The sequence below is a fragment of the Gastrolobium bilobum genome, unplaced genomic scaffold (genome assembly GCF_033153095.1).
Source record: "Gastrolobium bilobum isolate Gb01-03AN ecotype WA unplaced genomic scaffold, APGP_CSIRO_Gbil_v1 utg41773, whole genome shotgun sequence".
Lineage (NCBI taxonomy): Eukaryota > Viridiplantae > Streptophyta > Magnoliopsida > Fabales > Fabaceae > Gastrolobium > Gastrolobium bilobum.
The window spans coordinates 81,341-97,418 of record NW_026898543.1 but is presented as its reverse complement, the minus strand read 5'-3'; the positions used below and the strand labels follow the sequence as shown (position 1 = coordinate 97,418).

General features: G+C 32.7%; 2 protein-coding genes and 1 pseudogene across 2 annotated transcripts; all 3 read left to right on the top strand.

Annotated features, from left to right (window-relative positions):
• Window positions 1-4: 4 nt before the first annotated feature.
• On the top strand, window positions 5-2,494 carry LOC133317309 (serine/threonine-protein kinase PEPKR2-like). The gene is made up of 3 exons (XM_061519171.1): window positions 5-761; window positions 1,267-1,563; window positions 1,966-2,494. Exons 1-3 carry the CDS (start codon window positions 8-10, stop codon window positions 2,313-2,315), a joined length of 1,401 nt encoding a protein of 466 aa, XP_061375155.1. The 5' UTR covers window positions 5-7; the 3' UTR covers window positions 2,316-2,494.
• Window positions 2,495-7,920: 5,426 nt separating this feature from the next.
• On the top strand, window positions 7,921-11,178 carry LOC133317306 (paired amphipathic helix protein Sin3-like 2; annotated as a pseudogene).
• On the top strand, window positions 10,328-14,596 carry LOC133317305 (serine/threonine-protein kinase PEPKR2-like). Its single transcript, XM_061519169.1, has 4 exons — window positions 10,328-10,456; window positions 12,283-12,880; window positions 13,386-13,682; window positions 14,085-14,596. The coding sequence occupies exons 1-4, from the start codon at window positions 10,328-10,330 to the stop codon at window positions 14,432-14,434; spliced, it is 1,374 nt and encodes a 457-aa protein (XP_061375153.1). The 3' UTR covers window positions 14,435-14,596.
• The last annotated feature ends 1,482 nt before the right edge of the window (window positions 14,597-16,078 follow it).

Genomic DNA, 16,078 nt, shown 5'->3' with positions numbered 1-16,078 from the left:
AGATGCTATGAGGATGAAAAGGAAAGGAAGTGAGTGTGACGAGTCCTCGAAATTGACTGACATTTTGAGATCCAATCATGGGTCTCCGTCGTCCAATTTTGAGACCCATTATTCGATGGAAGATTGTTCGAGGTTGAAGAAGAGGTGTGGAGAAAATACTAAGATAGACTCAGCTGGTTCCTACAAGAGTAGGGTGGCGGGTTTTGCCACTGCTCCTCCTTGTGGGACATTGTCTCTGATGACCGCGGGAAGAGGCCTAAAGAGGAAGATAGGTTGCATTGACGTGGCTACCCAGATGGGGAGGAAGAACAAGATTGAAGATGATTATGTTACTGGGGTGAGGATCGGGCAAGGAAAGTATGGATCTGTTTCGTTGTGTAGGTCTCTTGTTGGCGGCGCGGAGTATGCGTGTAAGACTCTGAAGAAGGGGGATGAGACTGTTTACAGGGAGGTGGAGATAATGCAGCACTTGTCTGGGCATCCTGGGGTTGTGACTCTGCTGGCAGTGTATGAGGAAGCTGATTGCTCTCATCTGGTGATGGAATTGTGCTCTGGGGGAAAACTTGTCGACCAGATGTTTAGGGAGGGCCCTTGTTCTGAACAGCGGGCTGCTAATATACTTAAGGAAGTGATGTTGGTCATCAAGTATTGTCATGATATGGGAGTTGTGCACAGAGATATCAAGCCTGAGAATATTCTGCTTACTGCTTCGGGGGAAATAAAGCTTGCTGATTTTGGCCTGGCCATGAGAATTTCTAAGGGTAATATGTTAAACCTGTTTGGATGATCTTCTTTTTTTGTTATCCTATGGTATATATATGTGCTAACTTCTATGAATAGAATCCTTACACAACCTTCCTTGTGTAAAATTCCATCCTAGTCATTCTGTTAATAAAAAATGTCTAGGCAAGTTTGAAGAAGTTCATCATGATGAGCTTTCAACTGAATTGTACTTTACTAATGTTACCCTGTACATAGGAGTAAAAATTGGAGAGTTCAAATGGTCATCTCCCTTAAGTTTACTATGTTCAGTATTCAATTAAATTTGCTAGCGGTCTAAGAATAAGAGGTCCTAGAGAAAATGCTTATAATAGTTTGAAGCTAACCATTCATACTCTAAGGTCACTTTGTTTAATTTTTAAGCATTTAAAAATATCAGTAATTCAATTGACATATATATAAATACACACACATAAGTAAAAGATACATACATGCATACATGAGTAATTTATGCATAGCCTCATTGTCTAGAAATTTGCATTGCAGGTCAGAACTTGACGGGTTTGGCTGGGAGCCCTGCATATGTTGCACCAGAAGTGTTGTTGGGTAGATACTCAGAAAAGGCGGATATATGGAGTGCTGGAGTGCTCCTGCATGCTCTGTTGGTTGGTGTTCTTCCATTTAAAGGGGATTCACAAGAAGCAGTTTTTGAGGCTATTAAGAATTCCAAGCTAGAGTTCCAAACCGGGATGTGGGAATCAATATCTAAACCTGCACGAGATCTTGTTGGGAGAATGCTGACAAGGGATATTTCAGCAAGGATAACAGCTGATGAAGTACTTAGTAAGTTTATGGTAGATTATTAATGTTTTGTAGCGTGCTTTATCTCTCTTCCTCAATGATGAATACACCAAAGACTAGTTGTATTTGGTCTGATTTTTTGTTTTTTAATCTTGAAATAATTAAAATTAGAAATTTCCAAGTTTTGTTGAAAAGTATCTTTGCCTTTCACATGAATTCTTAATAATTAGAAGGATTGCCTTGTTTTGGTTGGGATAACAGTGGTGGGAATCTGTTAATTCTCACATACTTTTGTTAGTTTTTATTATGTGTTCTTCTATGTGGTTGAGGCTCTCTTTTTCTCCCTAATGTTTTTAAACAGGAAATAAAATGACAGTACTTTTAAGTTTTAAGAACTGTTCGATTGTTTGCATGTTAAATTAATATTATGTGGTTCAATTTCAGGACATCCATGGATATCTTTCTACACAGAACGTACATTGAAGATCCTGCCCGTTGAATCAAAGTTGAAGCACCAAAATGGAGCTGCTTGCCACAACTTTGTTGCTGCACCTGAACCTAGGTTAGGAAGAAACAGGATGGATGATGGGTTCCTTAATGAGGTTTCAAGCCTTTCTTCATCATCTGAAAGTTGCAATTCAGAATATCATGATGTTTGTGTGTGGATTGATGCACTTGCCAATGCAATTTCACATGTAAGGATATCTGAACCAAAGAGGAGCAAGTTGTGGGCAGTTCCAATTCATCAGCAAGGTTTATCTAACATGAGGGCTAACCTCTGTAAAGCATTTTGACCTACTGACAGGTTGACACCCCATAAACCACTATCTCTGCTGCTTTAGCTGGGGTTTTATAGTATACTTTGCCCAACACATTCTACAGTTGGCAAAAGTGGATTACATTTTTTTCCTCTAAATAATGATTACTGAGAAAACTCAGCTAGTTGTACAGAACCTGTGAATATGATATTAGTGTGTCACTGCATGTTTTTGCTCTTGCTGGAGCATGATAAATAGAATGCTATGATTTCACTTCAGTGAAAACTTGACCCTACTCATATGTTTTTTTGGAAGATTTTAATCTGAAACCATGAGTGCATAAGCGTATGTTATCCCTCCCATAACGCGCTGCATGTGTACTTATTTAGTGTTGGCAATTTGTATTTCAAGACATACTTTTTTGTACAGATGGTAGCGAGGAGTTTGACCTTGAGTCAATTATATATAGCAATGGCGTTTACTTTGAAAATGGAGTTGACAGCTGCTTGCTTATTTTCACTGAAAAAAAAAGGAAAAAAAAGTACAGCTACTTGTGTTTAGAAGAGGCGAATCTTAACTACCGGGGGATAGATTTTGAAAGGCTATAAAAGTTGAGATTCTTTATCTGTTAAGGTGAGGTTAAGGGGTAATCTAGATAATAGGTAGGAACATATTTAGGAAGAGGGTATAGTTGAAAAAGGAAACATTAGATAATTCAATCCAAACCGAAAAAAATTGGATTGGATCGGATCGGATCGGATTTGAAAACAAATCAAAACCGAAGGGATGATTATATGATCAAAACGAAGGGATTGGATCGGATGAATTTTGCTTCCAAAATCGATCCAATCCAGACCGCGAACACCCCTAGCTAGTGAATCATATGCTCGGAAAAAGAAAGAAAAGGTGCATATGCTTTGGAATATTTTTTTAACGAAGAGGGTAATTTATTATTTAGATCTCTCATGAGTCATGATGATTAGGATTGGCTCATAAAATGCTAGATTGAAATTAATGTTAAACAAATTTGTTTATTATTAGTTAAAAGAATAGAAAAATATGTAATCATAATAAATTAATTCTAGATTGTAGTAAAAATCATCAAAACATAACCAATCACCAAACTGAATTCATAATTTTTATAAATATAATCAAAACAATTAGTAATTCATGAAAATTGTGAATTTAAAAATGTTTAAACCCAAAGTTTCTGGTTAGCTCATTACAAGTTGAGAGAAAAGTAAATTAATATGGATTGAATTTTGGTAACTTAAACCAGATTAATTGATAAGTCATGACTCAATTTAACAACTCCGGTATCGAGGTATAAGTGTTTACTCTACTTTCGCTTTGAGTCAACTATGTATTATGGTAAAATAAGAATAAAAATTTCATGGATATATCTTAAACATAATTTACTAATAAAATTGATTCATGAATTTTTGCCCTCATTTTTACTCTCATGGCTCAAAGTATTCCGATCAAATCAGGAAAAAGAGAGGGATTTAGTGTGTCCTTTTAAAGGACGTAAATTATGTCCTTTTAGACATAAATAGTTTTGTCAATAAAGAGAGGACAAATGATATATTTTAATTAAAATACGAGATAATTCTCTTTTTGTTTTTATTAGAAGAATGGGATGATTCTCTATAATTTAACCTTATCTTTGGATTGAGGGGAGAAAAGGGAAGAAAGTTTTTAAAGTTTCAAATCTTTTATCAATTGACTGAAGAGAAAAAAAAATAAAGGAACTAAAATAATAGAAATAAAAAATTAAAAAAATTAGCATCATCTTTTTTTTAATCTTTTTTTCTCATTTTCTTCCATGTCATTAAAAAATTATTAGGGCCTCTTTGGATGGGTTTTTCTCTCTTCAAAAGTTGTTTTACTTCAGGAAAAAAAAACATGTATGGGAGAAATATGTTTGGACGTCTACTTTTAAAAAGAGTAAAAGTCATAAAAAAAAGTTAAAAATCTTTTTTTTTAAAATGAAAATTTTAGCTTCTAAAAATAACATAAGTTAAAACACAAATATTTTTTCAAAAACTAAATATTTTTTAAAAATCTAAATAACTTTAACTTTTATAAAAAGTACTTCTAAAATAAATAAAATATAAAAATATTTTTTTTGAAAACTCATCCAAACAATCATTTATTCTCATAGAAGTGAAACAGAGCACTTTTATTATTATTGTGAATTTAAATTGGAATCAAGGAATGGGAACACCCATTTATCAAGTATATATTATTTTATTTTTTAAAAATTCCTGATATGAATTAAGAGAAATCAAATAAAGGAAATTCAAGAAAAAACAAAGTCAGGTATTGGATGAAGGAAATTCCTAAGATAGAAATTAGGGAACAAATTAGGGAGAAAGTCAAGAAGAATATCAAAAATTTGTGTAAGGTCACTGTTCCCCCGCACTCCGGATTAGTCCCATAGCCGGCTCAAAGAGTCGAAGCTCGTGGGGATACCGGAGGGAGCCAACTCGCACTCAAGAGGCAATCACGCCTAATTTAGGCGTCACTCATCAGGTGTTGACATGTGTCATATTTTTTTTCAAAAAAAATATAATTTAATCATAAAACTTCTGAAGGCCATAATTTTTTACTCGGGTATCCAAATCGGGTAATTCTTTTTTTGATTCCACATAAATTTTCGAGATCGACGCAATAACATCTTATTTGACATATTTTATTTCTCACAAACATAATTTAAATTTAAATCAGGTAATCCTTCTTCCTTAGAGATTTAGAATATTTATTTAATTATTTCCTTTATTAATACAGATTTTTCAAATTGATTTTTGAGTTTAAATCACAAATCAAATCTTTATTTTGTTTTCCTTATTAATAATAATTGTTATTTTTTAATTTAATCACACATCAAATCTTGATTTATTTTTTATATTAAATCACAAACCCAAAACACAGAGACTTCTGAGTTTAAAAATGTGACACGTGTCAACACCTGACACGTCACCAATGACGTCTAAATTGGGTTTCAATCAAGAGGCAATCACGCCTAATTTAGGTAATTTTATTTTTGAAAAAAATTCATAAGCCATAATTAATTTCAGACCATAAATAATAACTTAGAAGCTTATAGCATTAATCATTAATTTCAAAAATAATATTCTTCTTCCTTAGAGATTTAGAATATTTATTTAATTATTTCCTTTATTTCTACAGATTTTTCAAAATGATTTTTTAGTTTAAGTCACAAATCAAATCTTTATTTTGTTTTCCTTATTAATAATAATTTTAATTTTAATTTTTAATTTAAATCACAAACCAAATTTTTGTTATAATAAAAAAATATTATTAAAAAAAAATTAAATCACAAATCAAAATTTTATTTATTTATTTATTTATATTAAATCACAAATCCAGAACTCAGAGGCTTCCGGGTTTAATGTTTCTTATAATATTATTCTTGCAAATTTAAATTGTGTTTGTGAGAAATAAAATATGTCAAATGAGATCTCATTGCGTAGATCTCAAAAAGTTATGAGGAATTAAAAAAAGAATTACCTGATTTGGATACCCGAGTCAAAAGTTACGGCCTTCAGAAGTTTTATGATTAAATTATTATTTTTTTGGAAAAAAAATATGACATGTGTCAATATCTGATAAATGACGCCTAAATTAAGTATGATTGCCTCTTGAGTGACGCCCAATTTAGGCGTCTTGAGTGACGCCCAAATTGGTCGTTATATTGTACAATAAATATATAATTATTTCCAAAACTGTAATAAATGCGTAATTAATTTATTAAAAAACATGGACTTAATTTTTTTGGCTAATCCCGTCAAAGCATTTGACGTATTAGGTCTTGAAGTTTGATAACTAATCATGTCTAATTTGTTGTCCTGCACAAGTTTGATAATCAGGTCTTGCTTGGGTTTTTTCTTAAAAAAAAAAAAAGCTAAAAACAAATTAAGTGATAGGACCATGTTTAAATAATGAGTTTGATGTTTGTCATTTTAAATGACATAAGTTATATTATTTTAGGAGAGATATAGAGATAAGAAATGAAAATCATGGGAGAGAAAGTGAGTGATTTTTTTAATTTAAATTTTAAATAAAAAATAATTTCTTGTGTGAATCTCTCTATTAAAATGATGTAACATCTAGAGCGCTGACGAGGGCAGGGAGTAATCGCCGGTGCAAAGGGGCACGGACAAGGAGCGACTCCTGACAGGCTTCCAGCGTGGGGTTACATGCATGAATGAATCGAATCGACACCCGAAAGAGAAGAATTCCAAAGACTGTGCAGGTATGAGACTGCACAGTTTGAGAATAGCTTATAAGAATCAATTGGTACTACCTATACTAACAAGATGCATCTGTTAGGTGTGCTTGACTAGGAGCAATTATGGGATGAGTGACCTCCTAGGAAGTTTTCCCGGGAAGTGTGCGAGTGAGGAAAAAGCACACTGAAAAGTCTCGTGTTAGTATGTGGGGATAGTCATTGATTCTTGAAGCGACCGGGCGTTACAAATGACATAACTTTATGTCATTTAAAATGACAAACACTTTCCACTTAAATAATATGGTGTTGAATTTAACTTGCTTTCTACTATGATAGGCACATTTTATGTATCTAATTGTATTTAAAAAGTTATAATTTATTCTAAATTATTTGTCACTTTAAAAAAAAATATATTATTTTCTTAGCTCTACTTTATTTTTTTATTTCTACTTATTGGAATAAGAATGATTTAATAGAGTGAAGGTGTAATATAATCAAATAAACTTATATTTTCATTAAATCGTAAAGAATTTAATGAATTATTTAATTTTTGTACAAATCTTAAAAGAATTTGTGCTTTTAAATTTTGTATTATGTACTTTTAAATTTTGAAACAAAACTTTATCGTATTGTGTACTTTTAAATTTTGTATTTTATGTATTTATATAGAAATTTTGACACAACCTATGCTTATCATATCAGGATAAATAAAATTAAAATATACATAATTTAAATTTAAATTAGGTAATCCTTATTCCTTAGAGATTCAGAATATTTATTGAATTATTTCATTTATTAATACAGATTTTTCAAATTGATTTTTGAGTTTAAATCACAAATCAAATCTTTATTTTATTTTCCTTATTAATAATAATTGTTACTTTTAATTTAAATAACAAACCAAATTTTTTTTAATAATAAAAATAAAAATAAAATTTAAATATAATCACACATCAAATCTTGATTAATTTTTTATATTAAATCACACACGCAGATTGGTTCACAATCCAAAACTGTAAAAAATTAAATCACATATCACAAATTTTATTTATTTTCTTCTATCAAATCACAATCCAAACCTCCAAAAAAAAAATCACAATCCAAATTGCATAATTAATTAATTAAAATGCAATAATTAAATTTTTTTCCCATATAAAATTCTAAATCTAGCCTTTTAATTGGTTCCCACCGCCTCAGTTTCCATCGTTCTAACGCAACAACGTGAGAGAGACAGAGAAAGAAGAAACCCTATTTGTTGTTTTTCTTGTTTACCTTGTTGTTCTGTCCGATCAAACACTTCACTCTTTTTTTTTTCTTTCTCTTGTCGATCTACTCGACTTGTTTTCCAGCGAATTTTCCTAGGAAAATCTGGAGAACCGATAAAAGATGAAGAGAGTAAGGGATGAGGCTCCTCCAAAGAAAACGGTTGAATTTGAAGAAGCTATTAGTTTTGTGAACAAGATAAAGAAACGATTCCAAAGTGATGAGCATGTTTACAAATCGTTCTTGAACATTTCCAATATGTACCGCAAAGAGCATAAGGACATAGGTGAAATTTATAGTGAGGTTGCTACCCTGTTTAAGGATCATCGAGATTTGCTTGAGGAGTTCACTAGATTCTTACCAGATAGTTTCGCAGCACCTTCTACACAGCATGCTCCGGATGCTCGAAATTCATTGCAGCGCTTTAGTGAGCGGAGTTCTATGGCACCCATGATGCGGCAAATGCAAGTATATCGACGAAAGAGGCTTCCTTCTCATGATCGTGAGCGTGATCTGAGTGTTGAACACCCTGAGATGGATGATGACAACACAATGATGAACATGCACAAGAAGCGGAGGAAACGTGAGAGTAAGGATATGAGGATTAATCGTGATCAGGATGAGAGAGAACCTGATCATATAAATGCTCAACAATTTCTTGAGGTATCCATTTCTCCCCTTTTTAACGGTTTTATTGGATGATTCTTTCTCTCTACATTTTCATTTTCCTAGCTCATGGGGTTGGGTTTGCTAGAACTAATCTGACTCATAACTTATTACCCCAAAGTTATTGCTGATTATTTAGGACGAAAATGTTGTTTTCTGTTAGTTGAGTGTAATGCAGTTTTCTCAATCAACCTAGTTAGTTTGAGTATAAGAAGGAATTGGAGTGAATGTAAACTTATTTACATAACAGAATATAATTTTGTGACTGAGTAGGTTCCTTTTTTATTTTTTATTTTTATTTTTTAAGTTTGTTCTGTTTTTTTTTTCTTTGTACGTTTCGTCTGTTCTAGTATGTAAGGATACTGATGCAGAGTAAATCATATGCGTTTACTCTATTATAGGCATTACATTTAAGAGAATAAACTTTAATTTAATATATAAGAATGTATTCTACTTTTTTGCCCCTTTCTTTCATTCCCTATTTAGTACAGACGGCTTGTAATTCTTGATTTGTTTTTAAGATGGAAATTGTTATAGGATTCTTTGATGGACAACGATTAAAGTGCCACATTTTTTGTAAAAAATTATCTGAATGTCACATTTTGTAAATTTTTGTTCATAATGTCACGTTACCTAACTCGCTTACAATACCTGGTGAGTTAGGCGTTGTCACATTTAGATGGGCGAACATTATTTATAGAATAAAAAATAATAATATTGTAAAGACTCATGTGAGATTTTTGTCAATATAAAATAATAACAGCAGGGATTTGAACTTGCAGCGCTTTCATGAGAAAAAGAAATCTGTCAAGAAAGCTGAAGGTTTTGGGTTGGCTTCAGACTTTTCTTCTAAGAGACAAGGATACCTTAAAGAACATGTATAGTCAAGCATTCAGTTTCTTTGAGAAAGTTAAGGAGAAGTTGAACAGTGCTGATGACTACCAAGCTTTCTTGAAGTGCCTTCATAATTTTTTCGTCAGTGAAATAATAAAAAGGAATGAATTGCAAAATTTGGTAACCGATTTACTTGGAAAGCATCTTGATCTTATGGTGGAATTCAATGATTTCCTGGAGTGTTTGGAAAATATTGATGGGTTCCTTGCTGGTGTCATGAGTAAAAAGTCACTAAGATCATCAAAGTTGGAGGACAAAGACAAAGACAAAGAGCAGAAGCGTGAGATGGATGGAGCTAAAGAGAAGGAAAGATACAGGGAGAAGGAGTACATGGGAAAATCCATTCAAGAACTTGACCTCAGTGACTGTAAACGTTGCACTCCCAGCTACCGGCTTCTACCTGCTGATTATCCAATTCCTACAGCTAGTCAGAGATCTGAGCTTGGTGCTCAAGTATTGAATGATCACTGGGTATCTGTGAGTTCAGGAAGTGAGGATTACTCTTCCGAACATATGTGCAGGAATCAGTACGAAGAGAGCTTGTTCAGATGTGAAGATGACAGATTTGAGCTGGACATGTTATTAGAGTCTGTGAGTTCTGCAGCTAAACGTGCAGAGGAATTATATAATAACATGAATGAAAATAAGATCAATATGGAGACTCTGAACCGTATTGAAGATTACTTTACTGTTCAAAATTTAAGGTGCATTGAACGTCTATATGGTGACCATGGTCTTGACGTTATAGACATATTGCGTAAAAACCCAACTCGTGCGCTCCCTGTAATATTGACTCGACTGAAGCAGAAACAGGAGGAATGGAGTCGGTGTCGTTCAGATTTCAATAAAGTTTGGGCTGAAATTTATTCTAAAAATCACTTAAAGTGAAGCAGCAGAAAGAGGATGATATTCTTCAGTCTACTATTGCAGCTGGAAACAAATTAGTTCGGTATTCATGTGATATGAGAGTATGAATGAGGCTGATGGTAGAGTAACTGAGGTAAAGAATGTTCACCGGACTAGTGTAGCAGCCAGTGATAAAGAAAATGGATTATTTTTTGGAAGCTTCACAAGCTTCCACAAGCAGCCAGTGATTTTGGTTTTTCTGTTTATGTTTACTCACTTCAATTCTTTTTCATTACTGGTTTAATGAATTTTATTCAAGGTTAAAATAATAATAATTAAAATTGGTTCTTTTTCACTTCAATTCTTTTTCACTTCGGTATACGGGGTTCTATTATTTTTGTCACTTCAACCTTTGAACCGGAAAGAACAAACTCAAAAATTGAGTTTTTTGATCTATCTACAAATGTTATTATTTGTTTGTTTTATAAATCAATATGTAAAAAGTTCGAGTAATAAGGGACTCGATTATATTTAAGTGAAGTCTTAATTGTGAAAACGAAAAAACAGACATTAAGAGAATATTGTTCCTTTGAGTAAGTTCACTCGACTCAACTCGAAATAATTGAAATTCAATGTATTTTTTAAATACTAAGAGTTTCTGGAAGAAAAAAAGTTGCGGGTTTTTTTCTACCAATTGGGGCCCTCCCTTCACCACCCCTTTGTTTTATAAAGAACAATGGACTATCAAGCCTCTCAGTTGGGGCGGTTATATTTATTATATTTTAGACGTACCACCCTTACTATCTAATTATTTATCAAAGTCGAAATCAGCAATAGTTTTTTTTTTCTTTCTATTTTTTTATTATTGATTTCAAATTGATATAACAATAACCAATCAAATAATAAGAGTGATAAGTCTAAAATAATAATAAATATAACTTTCTCCGCTTCTCAATTCGCTATAACCTTTTTTTCTCCATCCTAACCAAGTTAGTACTCTCAATTTGCCGTTGATTTTAGAGTACATAAAACATCTGGTGTGATTATGCACGTCAAAATTTTGTTCCGGCACACGCTATGCCATTTGTTTGATATGCCCTCGGTTACAATACTATTCTTAAGAAGTAAATTATTTTGAGATGATCAACATTATATTCATTTCGCTAATTACCATTTTCAAATAAAATACTTACATATTCATCATAGTTTAATGAGGCTACTATCCTCCAAAGGTCGCCCAAAACTTTTTACCTCAATAATAATAATAATTTTACAGTTGAATATAATATTTTCAATTATATGTTTTGGATTGAGAGTATGAATCGATGATAGAAATATGAATTATTTAAAATAAATAAAAATATATCGCTAAGCATATTTTTGAAAAAATGATAATTAATTAAAAATATCATGATTCATGAAGAAGTAATTATAAGGTCTAAACAGTAACTTCAGTCATCATAACCACAACTAACAAATATATACAGATTATAATTTATACATAATCGATACATTATTTTGCCGTGTGAAATTTTCCAAGCTCAATACTGTTAACACACAAATTGCAAGTTCTTCCTCACACATAACTTCCATGTAGGGATTTAAATGGATCAAATGGTCTATTAAGTGTTTATAATTCGGTCTAAGTAGGTTAGGTTTGACCTAGCTAATATATTTAGTAAAATAAAATAGGCTTGGACCTCAAAAAAAACTTGTTTAGAAAACATTTCCTTTTACAAATATTGACCTATACGTCAGTATATCGTATTATTTAATTTAATTCAAATAAAATAAATAATTATTTATATAAATTTAACTAATAAAAATTTATTTTATATATATATATATATATATATATATATATATATTAACTTTGATAATTATTAAAGATTCGTAGGCTTAAACATGTTAATATGCCTAGGTCATATATTTTGATTTTTAAATATAGACAAGACCAAACCTATAATGTAGAGTACACCAAATTAATAGGTCAAACCAAGTTCAAAATATTTTATATAAACTTAACGTATTTAGGCCAAAACCTAATCTGACGAGTGGTAGTCTTAATTTCTATTTAAGATAGACTCAGCTGGTTCCTACAAGAGTAGGGTGGCGGGTTTTGCCACTGCTCTTCCTTGTGGGACATTGTCTCTGATGACCGCGGGAAGAGGCCTAAAGAGGAAGATAGGTTGCATTGACGTGGCTACCCAGATGGGGAGGAAGAACAAGATTGAAGATGATTATGTTACTGGGGTGAGGATCGGGCAAGGAAAGTATGGATCTGTTTCGTTGTGTAGGTCTCTTGTTGGCGGCGCGGAGTATGCGTGTAAGACTCTGAAGAAGGGGGATGAGACTGTTTACAGGGAGGTGGAGATAATGCAGCACTTGTCTGGGCATCCTGGGGTTGTGACTCTGCTGGCAGTGTATGAGGAAGCTGATTGCTCTCATCTGGTGATGGAATTGTGCTCTGGGGGAAGACTTGTCGACCAGATGTTTAGGGAGGGCCCTTGTTCTGAACAGCGGGCTGCTAATATACTTAAGGAAGTGATGTTGGTCATCAAGTATTGTCATGATATGGGAGTTGTGCACAGAGATATCAAGCCTGAGAATATTCTGCTTACTGCTTCGGGGGAAATAAAGCTTGCTGATTTTGGCCTGGCCATGAGAATTTCTAAGGGTAATATGTTAAACCTGTTTGGATGATCTTCTTTTTTTGTTATCCTATGGTATATATATGTGCTAACTTCTATGAATAGAATCCTTACACAACCTTCCTTGTGTAAAATTCCATCCTAGTCATTCTGTTAATAAAAAATGTCTAGGCAAGTTTGAAGAAGTTCATCATGATGAGCTTTCAACTGAATTGTACTTTACTAATGTTACCCTGTACATAGGAGTAAAAATTGGAGAGTTCAAATGGTCATCTCCCTTAAGTTTACTATGTTCAGTATTCAATTAAATTTGCTAGCGGTCTAAGAATAAGAGGTCCTAGAGAAAATGCTTATAATAGTTTGAAGCTAACCATTCATACTCTAAGGTCACTTTGTTTAATTTTTAAGCATTTAAAAATATCAGTAATTCAATTGACATATATATAAATACACACACATAAGTAAAAGATACATACATGCATACATGAGTAATTTATGCATAGCCTCATTGTCTAGAAATTTGCATTGCAGGTCAGAACTTGACGGGTTTGGCTGGGAGCCCTGCATATGTTGCACCAGAAGTGTTGTTGGGTAGATACTCAGAAAAGGCGGATATATGGAGTGCTGGAGTGCTCCTGCATGCTCTGTTGGTTGGTGTTCTTCCATTTAAAGGGGATTCACAAGAAGCAGTTTTTGAGGCTATTAAGAATTCCAAGCTAGAGTTCCAAACCGGGATGTGGGAATCAATATCTAAACCTGCACGAGATCTTGTTGGGAGAATGCTGACAAGGGATATTTCAGCAAGGATAACAGCTGATGAAGTACTTAGTAAGTTTATGGTAGATTATTAATGTTTTGTAGCGTGCTTTATCTCTCTTCCTCAATGATGAATACACCAAAGACTAGTTGTATTTGGTCTGATTTTTTGTTTTTTAATCTTGAAATAATTAAAATTAGAAATTTCCAAGTTTTGTTGAAAAATATCTTTGCCTTTCACATGAATTCTTAATAATTAGAAGGATTGCCTTGTTTTGGTTGGGATAACAGTGGTGGGAATCTGTTAATTCTCACATACTTTTGTTAGTTTTTATTATGTGTTCTTCTATGTGGTTGAGGCTCTCTTTTTCTCCCTAATGTTTTTAAACAGGAAATAAAATGACAGTACTTTTAAGTTTTAAGAACTGTTCGATTGTTTGCATGTTAAATTAATATTATGTGGTTCAATTTCAGGACATCCATGGATATCTTTCTACACAGAACGTACATTGAAGATCCTGCCCGTTGAATCAAAGTTGAAGCACCAAAATGGAGCTGCTTGCCACAACTTTGTTGCTGCACCTGAACCTAGGTTAGGAAGAAACAGGATGGATGATGGGTTCCTTAATGAGGTTTCAAGCCTTTCTTCATCATCTGAAAGTTGCAATTCAGAATATCATGATGTTTGTGTGTGGATTGATGCACTTGCCAATGCAATTTCACATGTAAGGATATCTGAACCAAAGAAGAGCAAGTTGTGGGCAGTTCCAATTCATCAACAAGGTTTATATAACATGAGGGCTAACCTCTGTAAAGCATTTTGACCTACTGACAGGTTGACACCCCATAAACCACTATCTCTGCTGCTTTAGCTGGGGTTTTATAGTATACTTTGCCCAACACATTCTACAGTTGGCAAAAGTGGATTACATTTTTTTCCTCTAAATAATGATTACTGAGAAAACTCAGCTAGTTGTACAGAACCTGTGAATATGATATTAGTGTGTCACTGCATGTTTTTGCTCTTGCTGGAGCATGATAAATAGAATGCTATGATTTCACTTCAGTGAAAACTTGACCTACTCATATGTTTTTTTGGAAGATTTTAATCCGAAACCATGAGTGCATAAGCGTATGTTATCCCTCCCATAACGCTGCATGTGTACTTATTTAGTGTTGGCAATTTGTATTTCAAGACATACTTTTTTGTACAGATGGTAGCGAGGAGTTTGACCTTGAGTCAATTATATATAGCAATGGCGTTTACTTTGAAAATGGAGTTGACAGCTGCTTGCTTATTTTCACTGAAAAAAAAAGGAAAAAAAAGTACTTCTACTTGTGTTTAGAAGAGGCGAATCTTAACTACCAGGGGATAGATTTTGAAAGGCTATAAAATTTAGATTATTTATCTGTTAAGGTGAGGTTAAGGGGTAATCGAGATAATAGGTAGGAACATATTTAGGAAGAGGGTATAGCTGAAAAAGGAAACATTAGATAATTCAATCCAAACCGAAAAAAATTGGATTGGATCGGATCAGATCGGATCGGATTTGAAAACAAATTAAAACCGAATGCATGATTATATGATTAAACCGAAGGGATTGGATCGGATGAATTTTGCTTCCAAAATCGATCCAATCCAGACCGCGAACACCCCTAGTGAATCATATGCTCGGAAAAAGAAAGAAAATGTGCATATGCTTTGGAATATTTTTTTAACGAAGGAGGTAATTTATTATTTAGATCTCTCATGAGTCATGATGATTAGGATTGGCTCATAAAATGCTAGATTGAAATTAATGTTAAACAAATTTGTTTATTATTAGTTAAAAGAATAGAAAAATATGTAATCATAATAAATTAATTCTAGATTGTAGTAAAAATCATCAAAACATAACCAATCACCAAACTGAATTAATAATTTTTATAAATATAATCAAAACAATTAGTAATTCATGAAAATTGTGAATTTAAAAAAGTTTAAACCCAAAGTTTCTGGTTAGCTCATTACAAGTTGAGAGAAAAGTAAATTAATATGGATTGAATTTTGGTAACTTAAACCAGATTAATTGATAAGTCATGACTCAATTTAACAACTCCGGTATCAATTTAACAACTCCGGTATCGAGGTATAAGTGTTTACCCTCCTTTCGCTTTGAGTCAACTATGTATTGTGGTAAAATAAGAATAAAAATTTCATGGATATATCTTAAAAGTGATAAAATTGATTCATGAATTTTTGCCCTCATTTTTACTCTCATGGCTCAAAGTATTCCGATCAAATCAGGAAAAAAGAGAGGGATTTAGTGTGTCCTTTTAAAGGACGTAAATATGTCCTTTTAGACATAAATAGTTTTGTCAATAAAGAGAGGACAAATGATATATTTTAATTAAAATACGAGATAATTCTCTTTTTGTTTTTATTAGAAGAATGGGATGATTCTCTATAATTTAACCTTATATTTGGA

Coding starts and splice junctions, on each gene's coding strand:
- LOC133317305 (XM_061519169.1), top strand. CDS start 10,328: ATGAATGAGGCTGATGGTAGAGTAACTGAGGTAAAGAATGTTCACCGG. Junction 10,457..12,282: donor ACAAGCAGCCAGTGATTTTG/GTTTTTCTGTTT, acceptor TTTCTATTTAAG/ATAGACTCAGCTGGTTCCTA. Junction 12,881..13,385: donor GGCCATGAGAATTTCTAAGG/GTAATATGTTAA, acceptor TTTGCATTGCAG/GTCAGAACTTGACGGGTTTG.
- LOC133317309 (XM_061519171.1), top strand. CDS start 8: ATGAGGATGAAAAGGAAAGGAAGTGAGTGTGACGAGTCCTCGAAATTG. Junction 762..1,266: donor GGCCATGAGAATTTCTAAGG/GTAATATGTTAA, acceptor TTTGCATTGCAG/GTCAGAACTTGACGGGTTTG. Junction 1,564..1,965: donor AACAGCTGATGAAGTACTTA/GTAAGTTTATGG, acceptor GTTCAATTTCAG/GACATCCATGGATATCTTTC.